Source organism: Piliocolobus tephrosceles, chromosome 13, assembly GCF_002776525.5.
Source record: "Piliocolobus tephrosceles isolate RC106 chromosome 13, ASM277652v3, whole genome shotgun sequence".
NCBI lineage: Eukaryota > Metazoa > Chordata > Mammalia > Primates > Cercopithecidae > Piliocolobus > Piliocolobus tephrosceles.
In genome coordinates, this window is record NC_045446.1 from 8,806,454 (window position 1) to 8,821,187 (window position 14,734).

Below are 14,734 nucleotides of genomic sequence, written 5' to 3' on the forward strand. Positions count from 1 at the left end.
TAAGTGCAACTTGGAGGTCCACACTCTTGCTGTGTGGTGGTGGCTCTGTCTTCACTCTGGTTCCTCAGTGCCTGTGCTTACATATGAGGTATCTGGCTGGTAGCTCTGGTTTGACTCAGAATCACATCTCATCACATTAATGAGCCCTGACACCCCCTGCCCTCCCTGCTAGGTATTCCTGATCACATTATTTTCTTCGAAGTTTTTACCACTGCTGGAAATCATCTCTTATTTGTTTACCAATTTAATATCCCCCTTCCAACTCGAATTTAAACTCCCAGAGAGCAGGGATGGCATCTGCCTTGTATCCCCAGCACCCGGAGCCATGCCTTGTGTACTGGAGATGCTCAGTAAACAGCCGTAGATGGGATGAATCTTGAAGCAACACCGTGAGACCCTCCCAGCTCCAAGCATCCCTCCCGCATGCTCCCTCGACGCTCTAAAGCTGGAGAAGCTGTTGGTCCCTTGCACACTTTGTGGTTATTCTTTTATTCTTGGGTGTCCCCCACCAGACCTCAGCTGACTGGGCAGGGATTGGCCCCAGGCTTGGCACAGTGCTGAGCCTACCCGAGTGCTCAGCCACCTCTTGCCAAACATCTGAATCAATGTTGGAATATCCACAGCAACACTTGGTTTGCTCCTGTTGCATTCTCACAACAGGCTCAGCGTCAGGTATGACCTTCCTGAAGGCAAGGCCTGTCCTCCACAAAGCCCTCTGGGGCTGGGGTCTCCAGAGGTAAGCCCTCAGCTCTAGGAGACTGCCTACCTCCACGAGGAAACCTGGGGCAAGGGGACAGGGAGCTCAGCCACCAGCAGCAGCGTGTTTTATTGCAACCAGAATCCCCGGTCACGTGGGGAAGGGATGGAGCCGGGGATGAGGCAGGACGCATCTGGTCCCTGACAGGACACTCCCTGTCCAGGATGCAAAGCCAAAGGCCTGGAACAGCTTGCCCAGTGGCCGAGCCCTGTGGCCAGCTGTGCCCTGTGTCTTCCCCTGCCCCCAGTCAGGGCATCCAACGGGGCTGAGGCAGAAGGGAGGTGAAAATGGGGGTCGGTTTCAGCAAAGCCTTCACCCAGGGACCTGAGGGAAGAAGGAGTATTGTGGTGGGGTCCAGGTGCCCCAAGACGCTCAGGGCGCCCTGGGCTAACTTCAGGACGTGTCCATGTGGTTACTAGAGGAAAGCGATGGGGCCTGCCCTGCCCACGTGGAGAGGGAGGGAAAGGGGAAACATGGCTCAGAAGGAGAATCACTGGCCAGCGACGACACAGTGGGACCTTGGGACCCTGACTCCACCGCCAGGGCCATGTCCATACCCCACCTCCTGGCTGGGCCCCACCTGGGCCCCCAGCCTAGTCAGCCTCGGGTCCTATGTGGGGATCTGCATGCTGTCCAGGTCCTGATCCATGATCTGCAGGACATCGTCCAGGATGGAGGGCCCCAGGTCCACATGCAGGGACAGTAGGGAGCTGGCATGGGACAGGAAGGGCTCCTCAGCCCCTGACTCCGGGGTCAACCCACTGTGGGGGGAGCCAGTCTCTGGAATCCTCCAGATGTCCACACTCCCTCCCTCCTGTGGGGAAGGCTGAGGGGTCTCCAGGTGCAGGCGAGGGGGCTTGGGTGGAGCCTGGGCTGTGGGCAGGGTGAGAGCCTGGGGTCCACCGATAACGGGGAGGGAGATGGCGTTCTTAAGCAGAGGTGATGGGCCGTCCGGGAGCTCCCGCCCACACACAGTTGCGGTGCGGGTAAACTGGAAGGGGAGGTCGAAGGTGCCATCCTCCTCAGGCCCCTCCACCACGGTCCCCGGCAGGAGGTGGAACTTGCCCTGCAGGAAGGAGATGTCACCAAACATGTCGCTGCCGCCACCACTGCCGATATGAATGGTGTGGCGGAAGTCCCCCAGCGGCGGGCTGATCATGTCCGAGGACAGCAGGTCCCGAAGCTTCTCCTTCTTGCCCTTGCGACTGCCACGCTTCAGATAGATGGGCACCTTGGTGGACATGGTGACCTCACCGCCAGGCCTGGCTGTGAGGCTACAGGCTGCCTGCTGAGACCACGCCTCCTCTCAAACGCTCAGCCAGAGGAAGCACCCGTTCCAAGAGGTGGTTTGCAGGTGCCCAAAGCTCACCAAAGGGCTCCTGGCTACAGGGTGGGGCACGACCAAAGTTGGCCCAAGGAATTAAAAAAGATTAGAGATCAATGAAGTCAGAGGGCTGAGATAACAAAAATCACGTTCTCCCCAAAGGATGGCAAACTGTTCTGAAGAATTGAAGCCAGAAAGGTAGGAGCTGTGTGGGCAGCAGTGCACTTTGGTCTTGTCACCGAGGGTTACTCGTCCCCGGTCCAGGGCTGAGGAGCTGAAACACAAAGGATGCACACCTGTCACAGACAGCAGGACCAAAGTCAGACGCAAACATCTTTTTTATTTTTAAGACAGAGTCTCACTCTGTTGCCCAAGCTGGAGTGCAGTGGCACAATCTCAGCTCAGTGCAGCCTCTGCCTCCTGGGTTCAAGCAATTCTTCTGCCTCAGCCTCCTGAGTAGCTGGGACTACAGGCACGTGTCACCACACCTGGCTAGCTTTTGCATTTTTTTTTTTTTTTTTTTGAGATGGAGTCTCGCTCTGTCGTCCAGGCTGGAGTGCAGTGACGTGATCTCGGCTCACTGCAAGCTCCGCCTCCCAGGTTTACGCCATTCTCCTGCCTCAGCCTCCTGAGTAACTGGGACTACAGGCGCCCGCCACCTCGCCCAGCTAGTTTTTTGTATTTTTTTAGTAGAGACGGGGTTTCACCGTGTTAGCCAGGATGGTCTTGATCTCCTGACCTCGTGATCCGCCCGCCTCGGCCTCCCAAAGTGCTGGGATTACAGGCTTGAGCCACCGCGCCCGGCCGCATTTTTTTTTTTTTTTTTTAGTAGAGACGGAGTTTCACCATGTTGGCCAGGCTGCTCTTGAACTCCTAACCTCAAATGATCTGCCCGTCTCGGCCTCCCAAAGTGCTGGGATCACAGGTGTGAGCCACCGCGCCTGGCCAGAAACATCTGTCTGGTTTCTGGGACTCTTGTGGTAGCCATGGGAGCCTGAGGGGGTGGGGCACTCTCCTTGCAGGGAGTTGTGCTGGGAGAAGCATGTCTTCACTCTGAGACCCACTGCATCTTAGAGACTCACCACCAGGGCCAAGCCCCTCCCCTTACAGGTGGGAAACTGAGGTGGAACCTGAATGACAGGTCCAAAGTCACACAGAAAGTCCTGCTCTAGTCTCTTGCCCTGGGTCCCCGGCAAGGTAGATCTCATCACCCTTATCCAGCTACTCATGCCATACCCCCCACCTCCATTGCATATCACGTGTGCCCCAAAATGTAAGTGCCAGATTGTGGGGTGCCTCACAAATGGCCTTGACTCCCTACTTGACCAAGGACAGAGAGCTTTGTGACCACTGTCTCTCCCGCCCAGGCTTGGCAGGGACCTGGAGCACAGCAGGCATTTGGCCAAGGCTCTTGGGTGGCTGGCACTTCCCATTTGACCCAATCATATCCCACCTGGAGGCGGGGTCGCGTTTTCTCCTCTCCCTATTAGGAGCTCCTTATGGGCAGGGGCTGAGTCTAGGATAGTTTCTGGCCCTCCTCCCTACCCTGGCATCTAAAGAGAAGGTGGAGTGGGGAATACGTATATTTTTTAGGTGAGGGGGGCTCTGCTCTGTACCTGGCATTCTTCTGTGCTCTTTGCAGACACATCTAAATTAATCAACACAACCACCCTATTATCAACCCCATTTAAAAATCAGAGGTGTTGGGGCTGGGCGTGGTGGCTCATGCCTGTAATCCCAGCACTTTGGGAGGCCGAGGTGGGCAGATCACGGGGTCAGGAGATCGAGACCGTCCTGTTAGCTGGGTGTGGTGGCGCACGCCTGTGGTCCCAGCTACTTGCAAGGTTGAGACAGGAGAATCACTTGAACCCAGGAAGCAGAGGTTGCAGTCAGCTGAGATCACACCACTGCACTCCAGCCTGGGCTACAGAGCAAGACTCCGTCAAAAAAAAAAAAAAAGAAAAAGAAAAATCAGAGGTGTCAAAATTCAAAATTGAACCTGAGGTGAACCTAAAGGTGAAAACTTTTGGAGGATTCCCACAGGGCATTGCAGAGAGAGAGAAGCAAAATGCAAAAACATGATATAAATGATCCGTTTATTGAAAGAATTGACTACCTGCCTCCCCGCTCTGATACACATGCATGTTATGCACCTGCATGTGTACAGGTCTATGTAGAATTCTATCCTATATATATATACACAAAAGATGCTGGGTGCAGTGGCTCACATCAGTAGTACCAGCACTTTGGGAGGCCGAGGCGGGTGGATCATCTGAGATCAGGAGTTCGAGACTAGCCTGGCCAACATAGGGAGACCCCGTGTCTACTAAAAATACGAAAATTAGCCAGGTGTGGTGGCACACGTCTGTAATCCCAGCTACTCAGGAGGCTGAGGCAGAATAGTTGGTTGAATCCAGGAGGCAGAGGTTGCAGTGCACCACGATCACGCCACTGCACTCCAGCCTGGGTGACAGTGAGACTCTGCCTCAAAACAAAAAACAACAACAACAAAAAAAACAGAGAAAAATCTAGAAGGCCAGCCCTAGGTTGCCATATGGGCTACCTTGACTAGGGTACACAGCAGGGATGGGGTGTGGGGTCACTGATATGGGAGGAAAGGAGTCATCAATAAAAATAACCTGTAATATTTTGGTCCCATGGCTATGACATGATCAATGTGTGTAATATATATAAATATGAAAAGATGGTCATCCAGATGTTAACAATCGTTATCTCAAAGTGGTAGAATTTCAGGTTGACGTTTCCTTTCTTGTTCAGACCTCTATGAATTCAAATTTTTACTAATAAGCAATGTATTATTTATATGTACATAATATTTATGTAGTCAGAAAAAAATTAAGCTATTTTAATGTAGAAAAATAAATAGCTATGAAGGGGTGTCATACTGATTTAACAGACAAAAGAAATGAAGCCAGCACTCCCTCTGCTTGAGGGTGGGGCATGCATGTGGGACCTGATTGGTCCGGTACACACGAGCCCAGATGTAGACTCAGCATAAAAGGCAAAGAGAGAAACTTGTCCAAGGTCACCCCGTGAGTAAGGGCAGGGTGGGAATTCAAGCCAGATGAGCCCACCCTCCTGTACACCCCTCCCCAGCCCCAGCCAGGGCTCACCAAAGGTGGCTCTTGCCAGTTCTTTGCCTCAGTTTTCATTCTGGACAGGGTGAGGGTGGGGGTGAGGGGGTTGGGAGGAGGGAGCAGGAAGGAGGAAGGAGGATGCAGGAGAAGCAGAGTCCAACTGCACCCCCACCATCAGCTGAGGCCCTTGCTCAGGAAACCCCACCCCAGGACCGGACACCCGGGTCAGTCGTACTGAGCCACAGAGGCCGGACATCTTGCCCCTCCCAGAGCACCTGGAGCTTAACAGGAAACAAACGAATAACTTTCCCATGGTAGAAATCCAGCTCAGCTTGCAAGGAGCTGGGGAGAGGGTGGGGACGCATGGGCACCCCGAGGTCTTGGCATCCCATCACGCATTCATCCTGTGTCAACCATGCCAGGCCTGGGGCCATGCTGACAAACATGCAATTTGTCGCTCATCAGGAGAGACGTCCTGGTGGGGCTTGTCTTCCTTTTCACTCATGGAGCGTGGGGCTCACTGGTGGGATGTGCCCAGAGCCTGGGCCAGGTCCTCCCAACACCCCCAACTCCATCACACGGCAGTGCCAAGACAGCCTGAGTGTTTCCACAACAAATTGGGCGTCCCTGACAGCTGTCTCACTCATAGCCAGATGTACACACCCAATTCCAGATGTGGGGAGAATCGAGGGTGAGGCCAGCATCAGCGGCCCAGGGGAGAGCTGGGAATTACAACCCTCACACCGGAAGAATTCAGATTTGGCAACCGCAAGACCCTAGGATCCAGCCTGTCACGCACAGTTTCCCATTTTAATACTTCTAGCCACAGCATGGTGGGGTCATTACGGCCCTTTACAGAAGTCGAAGCTGAACCTCAGAGATGTTAAGTAACATTGGCGAGGTCATCCAGTTAGGAAGTGGAAGAGTGGGTACTCAGCCTGGTCCCTGTGGCTTCCATGCAGTGGGCCACGCCTACCTCCATAATATGGTTGGGGAGCGGGAGAGAAACAGCTAGGCTGGAACAGTGGGTCCCCAGACGTCCTCCATCTACATTCTGACCTTTGGCTGCCCCCCTCTACCCAACTTTCACGTGTCTAGAGATATGAGAATGAGCTCTCCATCAGGACAGGGCTATGAGGTGGGAGGGGAGCTCCCTGCAGCAGTTGGGGAGCAGATAGGAGCATCCTAGCTCTCTGTGAGTGCCCTGGACAGGAGCCCTGGACCTCCCAACGATATAATGACTTCCGGCAGGCAGGGATCCTCCAATCATGAGGAATATTAGGCCACCTCACACCCCCCTCCCCGCCAAATCAGGAGACTGTCCTTAAATCCGGCTCCACCTGGGACTTCCTCTGTAACCTTCAGGAAGACGCCTCTCCTCTCTGGGTCTCACCTTTCCCATCTATAAAATGGGCTGACAATGAAGCCACCACTAGAGGGCTACTAGAGATCCCACTGCAATATTGCAAGTGAGAGCACCAGTGTACAATAGCGGGGTTCAGCGGGTTACTGTAGGTTCTATCATTCATTCAGCAAATATCTACAAGACCTTCCTTCCTCAAGCACTTCGGTTCTTCGGGGCCAGTGCTTTGAACAATATCAAAAACGAACGGCTGCTGGCCCCAGGAATCCGCCTCCTCCCGCCCTCCTAGAACTCGCGGATGCAGAGTCCCTCTAGCCGGCCGCGGGGTCTCCCGGGGTCCCAGTGCCTCTCGAGAGGCGCTCGGCTCCGCGGCCGCCAGGTGGCGCGCGTGCTCCCTTGATCGCCCCGTGTCCTGGAGGATTCCGAGAGCGCACCGGGGTCTCCAACGCCCCTCCCCGCGGGCTCCAGGCAGGAGCTCCCCAAGGAGCTGAGCGTTCAAGTACCAGACGGGGATTGCCTGCGAGATCTTTTTGCTTCGGCGTTTCTGGTCCCACAATCGGGGAAAAAGGAGGTGATTGGGGACCCTGCCCTAGTCTCTAAGCTCTGGGAGGAACCGCCCCCGTGCTTTCCGGCCTGGGCGATGTCCTAGTGTCCGCTTGGCGCAGGGCCAGAGCTCGGGCGTGCGGGCCCCCGCTCCTCCCACGGGTCCGGCTCCTTAGCTCCGGCTCGGGTTCCGGCGCCGACCCCTCCCCGCTCCTACCCGGGCGCAGCCCAGCCCAGCACGGATCCGTTTCAGGACACTCGCGGCCGCACCTAAAGATAGGAGGACACCTCACCATCGGCTAAAAATATGGCCCCCAGCCCCGGTGGGGACGCTGGGCGGCGGGGCACCCCTGGGTCTCGGGAGGGGGGCGGGGGCCCGGATACAGAATGGAGGGCAGAACGGGGAATTCGGGGTCGGGATGCGCGGCGCCCCACGGACCGTGGTGGGCACGGGCGAGGCTGCGGGCACCCAGATGCGGGCGGGAAACCCATGGAGCCCTAGGCGCCCTCGAAAGGACCTGAGTGAGGTGAGAGGCAGGGCCAGGGCGCGAGCTGGGGCGGGGCGCCACAGAGATGGGCCTTTCGGTGGGGGGGCCCGCGGAGTTGCGAAAATCCCAGCCTGAACTCACCGTGAGGCAAGCAGACGGCGGACCGGCGGACAGCAAGGTCTCAGGAGCTGGACGGCGCGGCTGCGGAACCCGACCGGCGGTGAACTTACTGAACGCACCGCGGACCCCGCAGCCCCGCCCCGGCCCGCGGAGCCAATGCCTGGGCCGCGCCAGCCAAGCCCCTCCCCATCCCCGCCCCACTCCGGGCACCGCCCGGGGCTCCGGGTGTGGGAGGTGCAGCTCCCGGGTCCAGCAGTCGCGCGCGCCCTGGGGTCCTGTCCTGGTTCGGGCGTCTGAGGTCCGTGTGGCGCAGGGTGGCCTCCCGGGACTCCGGCTGTGCCCATGGGAACTAAAACCCTCGGTTTTAGAAAGGCCGGGAGAGAGGCTCCCGGAAGACCGAATTCTTCAGAAATCGCAGAAACCTTGGACAGGATCCTTCCCTGCAGGGCTGGATCGGGGAGGCGCCGGCACAAGTATATTCAGTGACTTCCTAGGGAATGAATGAGGCCTTGGAAGCGCCTACGTTAGAATACTACAAACTTACAAGCGAGTTGATGAGTTTACCTTCCACGAGAAAAGAGAGTATGGGAAGGCAGAGGCCGCATGGCCTGGACCCCCGTCTTTGCTGTCAGGCTTCCAGAGTGAAAGTGGGGCTCATACTCAGACTAGTTCCTGGTCCATTCGTTCATTAAGTCAGTCAGTCATTCTTACAGGACCACAAACTTTTTTTTTTTTTGAGACGGAGTTTCGCTCTTGTTGCCCAGGCTGGAGTGCGATGGAGCGAGGCTCACGGCAACCTCTGTCTCCTGGGTTCAAGAGATTCTCCTGCCTCAGCCTCCTAAGTAGTTGGAATTACAGGCATGTGCCACCACACCCGGCTAATTTTTGTATTCTTAGTAGAGACGGCGTTTCTCTATGTTGCCCAGGCTGGTCTCGAACTCCTGACCTCAGGTGATCTGCCCACCTCGGCCTCCCGAAGTGCTGCGATTACAGGCAGGAGCCACCGCGCGCGGCCCAGAAACATATTTTGAAGGGCAGGCACCGCACAGGGTGCTGGAGACAGACTGAAGGCAACTGCACCGCTCAGTGACTCAAGAGAGATTTATTGAGTATCTACCAAGTGCCCAGCGCTGTTTTTGTCCCTGCGGATTCAGCCTCTGGATTGGGACCTGCAGCCCAGAGAAGGGAAATGGGGAAATCCAAGTTCCCAGGTACATCATGATACCCTTCCAGGTGGGTAAGTGCTAAGAAGAGTGGGGCAGAGGAAGTGGTGGGTAGTGATGGGGTGGACAGACCTCACTTTCTAGAGGATGACAGCTATGCCAGCTCAGTGTGACCAGGATGGTTGGCTTCTATACTGTCACTGTGGGAAGGGCTTTTCGGGAGGCAGAGCCAGGAAGACCTCAGGGAGGAAGGCAGGATGGTGGTGGGGGAAGATGCCAGACAAGCTGGGAGGTCCGGATGGGAAGAAGGGGATCGTGGTAGGCAAAATAACAGCCCCCCTAAATATGTTCACATCTGACCGGGTGCTGTGGCTCATGCCTATAATCCCAGCACTTTGGAAGGCTAAGGTGGGAGGATCGCTTGAGTCCAGGAGTTTGACACCAGCCTGGGCCACATAGTGAGACCCTGTTTCTTTTTTTTTTTTGAGATGGAGTCTCGCTCTGTCGCCCGGGCTGGAGTGCAGTGGCCAGATCTCAGCTCACTGCAAGCTCTGCCTCCGGGTTTACGCCATTCTCCTGCCTCAGCCTCCCGAGTAGCTGGGACTACAGGCGCCTGCCACCTCGCCCGGCTAGCTTTTTGTATTTTTTAGTAGAGATGGGGTTTCATCGTGTTAGCCAGGATGGTCTCGATCTCCTGACCTCGTTATCCACCCGTCTCGGCCTCCCAAAGTGCTAGGATTACAGGCTTGAGCCACCGCGCCCAGCCGTGAGACCCTGTTTCTACAAAAAGTAAAGTAGCTGGACATGGTGGCTCAAGTCTGTAGTCCCAGGTACTCTGGAGGCTTAGGTGGGAGAATTGCTTGAACCTGGAGGTTAAGGCTGCAGTGAACTGTGATCATGCCACTGCACTCCAGCCTGGGCAATAGAGCAAAACCCCATCTCAAAAAAAAAAAAAAAAAAAAAAAAAGCCTGCATCTGAATCTGTGGAATCTGTGAATATGTTTTGTTACATGGGAAATGGAAATGAAAATTGCCAATGAGGGCCGGGCGCAGTGGCTCACACCTGTAATCCCAGCACTTTGGTAGGCTGAGGCGGGCAGATCATGAGGTCAGGAGATCGAGACCATCCTGGCTAATACGGTGAAACCCCATCTCTGCTAAAAATACAAAAAATTAGCTGGGTGTGATGGCGGGCGCCTGTAGTCCCAGCTACTCAGCAGGCTGAGGCAGGAGAATGGCATGAACTCGGGAGGCGGAGCTTGTAGTGAGCCCAGATCGATCCACTGCACTCCAGCCTGGGTGACAGAGCCAGACTCCGTCTCAAAAAAAAAAAGAAAGAAAATTACTAATGAAATTATGGTTGCAAATCAGTTGAATTTAAAACAGAGAGCTTGTGCTGAGGTATCTGGGTGGGCCAGTGTCATAACAAGGGTTTTTAAAAGTAGAAGCAGGAGACAGAAAGAGATGTGATGGGCCGGGCGCGGTGGCTCAAGCCTGTAATCCCAGCACTTTGGGAGGCCGAGATGGGCAGATCACGAGGTCAGGAGTTTGAGATCATCCTGGCTAACACGGTGAAACCCCGTCTCTACTAAAAATACAAAAAATTAGCCGGGTATGGTGACATGTACCTGTAGTCCTAGCTACTGGGGGGACTGAGACAGGAAAATCGCTTGAACCTGGGAGACACAGGTTGCAGTGAGCCAAGATCGTACCATTGCACTCTAGCTGGGGTGACACAGCGAGACTCCATCTCAAAAAAAAAGAAGAGATATGATGACCGAAGAGCCAGAGAAATGCTGTGCTGCTACCTTTGAAGATGGAGGCAGAGGCCCCAAACCAAGGAATTCCTTCAGAAGCTGGAAAAGACAAGGAAATAGGTTCTACCCTATCTACCCTAGAGGCTCCAGAAGGAACACAGCCCTGCCCTCACCTCCTCACCTTGATCTTAGCTCAGTGAGACTCACGTTGGCCTTTTTTTTTTTCGAGACAGAGTCTTGCTCTATCGCCCAGGCTGGAGTGCAGTGGCACAACCTTGGCTCACTGCAACCTCCACCTCCTGAGGGGTTTCAAGTGATTCTCCTGCCTCAGCCTCCTGAGTAACTGGGGTTACAGGCGCCCACCACCATGCCTGGCTAATTTTTGTATTTTTAGTAGAAATAAGGTTTCACCATGTTGGCCAGGCTGGTCTCGAACTCCTCACCTCAAGTGATCTGCCCACCTCGGCCTCCCAAAGTGCTGGGATTACAGGCATTAGCCACTGCACCCAGCCCCACATTGACCTTCTAACCTATAGAACTGTAAGATCACAAATTTCTGTTGTAGGCCGGGTGCGGTGGCTCAAGCCTGTAATCCCAGCACTTTGGGAGGCCGAGACGGGCGGATCACGAGGTCAGGAGATCGAGACCATCCTGGCTAACACGGTGAAACCCCGTCTCTACTAAAAATACAAAAACTAGCTGGGCGAGGTGGCAGGCGCCTGTAGTCTCAGCTACTCGGGAGGCTGAGGCAGGAGAATGGCGTGAACCCGGGAGGCGGAGCTTGCAGTGAGCTGAGATCCGGCCACTGCACTCCAGCCTGGGCGGCAGAGCAAGACTCCGTCTCAAAAAAAAAAAAAAAAAAAAAAATTTCTGTTGTTTTAAGCCACCTAGTCTGATAATTTGTTGTAGCAGTGATAGAAAACGAATCCAGGGAAGTTCAGGTTTTAATCTTGAGCGTGCCCTCAACTCTGCAGGGAGTATTGATCAGGTGGATTCTGCCAGGAATGGCCTGGCAGGTTGGAGGAAAACAGGCCTGGACCATTGAGTAAGTGGGGATGATGGCCCTGGGCCAAGCTGTCGTGGGGGTGGGTAAAGGGTGTGCCTCTCCCCATTCTTGCCATCAGGCTTTGCCAGGCGCCAGTCCACCCAGGCCGCCCTGTGCCTTTTACCCATCGCTTCTTGTTCCTGAATTCCTTACATCCTCCTGGGGTGCCTAGTGACGTGGCCAGAACCTGAATCACGATCCCCATTTTACAGATGGAAACTATAGCTCAGGGCACTGACAGTGATCTGCTGAGCCTAGAAGCGGCAAGGCATGTGGGCTCTGGTCCCTCCTTCTCCTCTCAGGCTTCTAACCTCACAATCATCATTCCTGCCCATCCCCAGGACGCAGCTCTCAGAGAGGAGGGGCAGCTCAGTGCCTTGAGCCCTGGCCTCTGAGCCGTCAGTCAGGTTCTGAGCTGTCTCTGCTGCTGCTTTGCTCTGTGACCACAGGCAAAGGACTTTCCCTTTTGGAGCCTCCTTGTCTGTAATATGGGGTAGTAGCATCAGCTCAGGCAAGTCCCAAACCAGATAAGGGATGGACGTGCACGTATTTTGTTCGTGGGAATGCGCAGCCCCTCAGGTGACATGGTTTCACGGAAACATGAGAACAAGAGCTTTGGGGCCTGGCCAGCTGGCTGTGCTGCTTGATCAAATGGCTGGAATGATGAAGCCACCTGAGCCTGCGGGAATGAGGCTGAGGCCAAGCCCCCATCCCCTGCCCATCTGCTGAGAGTCCTCCATTGAGGGGGGTAGGGGTCAGGGAAGGGTCAGATGCTCCATTCAGAGCTGGGGACAAAACAAAGTTACAGGGATGGAAGAGGGAGAGACAAAGCCACTCACCCAAGGCCACACACAGCTGGGGACCAACCCGGAGCTCTTTGAAGAAGTTCTGGGCCGGGTGGGTGATTAGGGGACCCTCGAGTAAGGATAGAGAGCAGCGGAGCCCCCAAACCTGGTGCAAGCCCCTGCTTTCCTCCCTCAGCCTTCCCACCAGGACTAGAAATGCTACCTGCACTCTGGGGACTGTTTTCAACCCACCTGGATGTGAAGTGTTCTGCCCAGTGCCAGTCCCCTTGCCGTTCGATCCACTCCTGCTGTCATTCAGAGCAGGGGCCCTGACCAAGTCCACATTGCAGAAGAGATCGGTGCCTGGCCCCGGGTTCTGCGCTGTGCAAGCACGCAGGGAGGGCGCTTCTTTCTCCCCATTCACAGATGCGGTTGTCACTTGGCTGGGGCCCAGGGAATCCCTGGGGAGGTTCTGCTGAATGGACAGGATCTTTGTGTGTACACCCAGCACCACCATGGGAGCCCTGCCATTCATAAGGCCATTTTATAAAACAGGATTTTGTTTCCTAAAATTGGCTTTTTTGTGCACGTTCTCAGGCTGTATGTAGGGGCCTGGGGTGTGGGTAGGGAGGCTGGAATAGCCTGAGCCACGGGGAAGCGTGGCCTGCATTTTTGACCCAAGAGACACTCAGGTCAAGCGCTGCATCCCCCAGTCTGGACCCCAGGGTCTGATGCCTCAGTCAGGGCCTGAACTGTCCTGGACAGAAGGGCTCCTGGACACCCCGGTAGCTCAGGGGAAGGATCCAAAAGGGCATCTGGGGCTGGGTGCAGTGGCTCACACCTGTCATCCCAGCACTTTGGGAGGCCGATGTGGGCAGATCAACTGAGGTCAGGAGTTCGAGACCAGCCTGGCCAACATGGTGAAACCCTGTCTCTACTAAAATTACAAAAATTAGCCAGGCGTAGCGGCGCACGCATGTAGTCCCATCTACTTGGGAGGCTGAGGCAGAAGAATTGCTTGAGCCTGGGAGGCGGAGGTTGCAGTGACTAAGATCACACCACTGCACTCCAGCCTGGGTGACAGAGCAGACTCTGTCTCAAAAAAAAAAAAAAAAAAAAAAGGCCGGGTGCAGTGGCTCACACCTGTAATCTCAAAACTTTGGGAGGCCGAGGCAGGCCAATCATGAGGTGAGGAGATCGAGACTATCCTGGCTAACACAGTGAAACCCCATCTCTACTAAAAATACAAAAAATTAGCCGGGCGTGGTGGTGGGTGCCTGTAGTCCCAGCTACTCTGAGGCAGGAGAATGGCGTGAACCCGGGAGGCAGAGCTTGCAGTGAGCTGAGATCCGGCCACTGCACTCCAGCCTGGGGGACAGTGTGTGACTCCGTCTAAAAAAAATACAAAAAAAAAAAAAAGGGGGGGGGCATTTGGGAGGGGCAGAGCAGGCCACAATGGAGAAACATCCAGAGTAGGGTATTTGGCTTCCGTCTCCTCAGCCTGGAGCCTCTCCCTTGTCCTGAGATGAGCCCAATAGGCTCCCCCACCGACCCCACAGCCGCCTCCCCCACTGTGATCACTACACAGGGACTGACTCAGCCCTTCCTTCCCCTCCCAGCCTCTCCTTCCTGGAAATCGTCATCATCAGCGGCCAGAGCACCCCCGTGGGACCTGGGGGATGGAGTTGGAAGCCCCCTCCCGCAACGCTGGCCAGATTGGAGGGACCAGCAGGGAAGCTCCCTCCTACCCCCAGGGAGGCTGAAGCCAGCTCTCCATGGCCGCACCACCTGGAACCCAGGACCCTGGGAGGCAGATGAGACGACAGGGACCTAGGGTCTGGGAGCAGAGTCACAGGAAAGGGTGGTATCTAGGGGAGGCGCATCTTGGGGGTGCATCTAGGGGAGGTTCTAAGAGGTGACAGGGGTCTCTGGAGGTGCCCCAGTCCCTCTGCTAGGATGCAGGGTGGCAGGGACCTGAGAAGGTGCTCAGCCACCCTCCGGCAGCTTCCGACGTCCCAGCCTGAGCTCAGCCTGCAGGGCCCTGTGGCCTGAGCCAACCCCAGACCTGGGTTGGATTTTTTCCTTGTTTCTTGCTTCCTTCCTCCCCTGGACTCCTGCCAACTCCGGCCCTGCCCTCCTCGCTCTTCACCCCACTTCAGAGAACTGTGACCCGTTGCAGGCTGGGATTTGAGATGAGAGGTCACCCTCGGAGTTACCTCCAGCTGCTGCCTCTGCCTGGGACCCCTCCTTGGGAGTTGGGTGGCAGGGCCTGTTGGGGGGACTTTCCTTTG

General features: G+C 55.6%; 1 protein-coding gene across 1 annotated transcript; it reads right to left on the minus strand.

Moving 5' to 3' along the window:
- Positions 1-470: 470 nt before the first annotated feature.
- On the minus strand, positions 471-7,852 carry CDC42EP2 (CDC42 effector protein 2). The gene is made up of 2 exons (XM_023186422.1): positions 7,715-7,852; positions 471-2,355 (listed from the first exon to the last, which is right to left on the minus strand). The coding sequence occupies exon 2, from the start codon at positions 1,998-2,000 to the stop codon at positions 1,368-1,370; it is 633 nt and encodes a 210-aa protein (XP_023042190.1). The 5' UTR covers positions 2,001-2,355; positions 7,715-7,852; the 3' UTR covers positions 471-1,367.
- Positions 7,853-14,734: the final 6,882 nt, after the last annotated feature.

Coding starts and splice junctions, on each gene's coding strand:
- CDC42EP2 (XM_023186422.1), bottom strand. CDS start 2,000: ATGTCCACCAAGGTGCCCATCTATCTGAAGCGTGGCAGTCGCAAGGGC.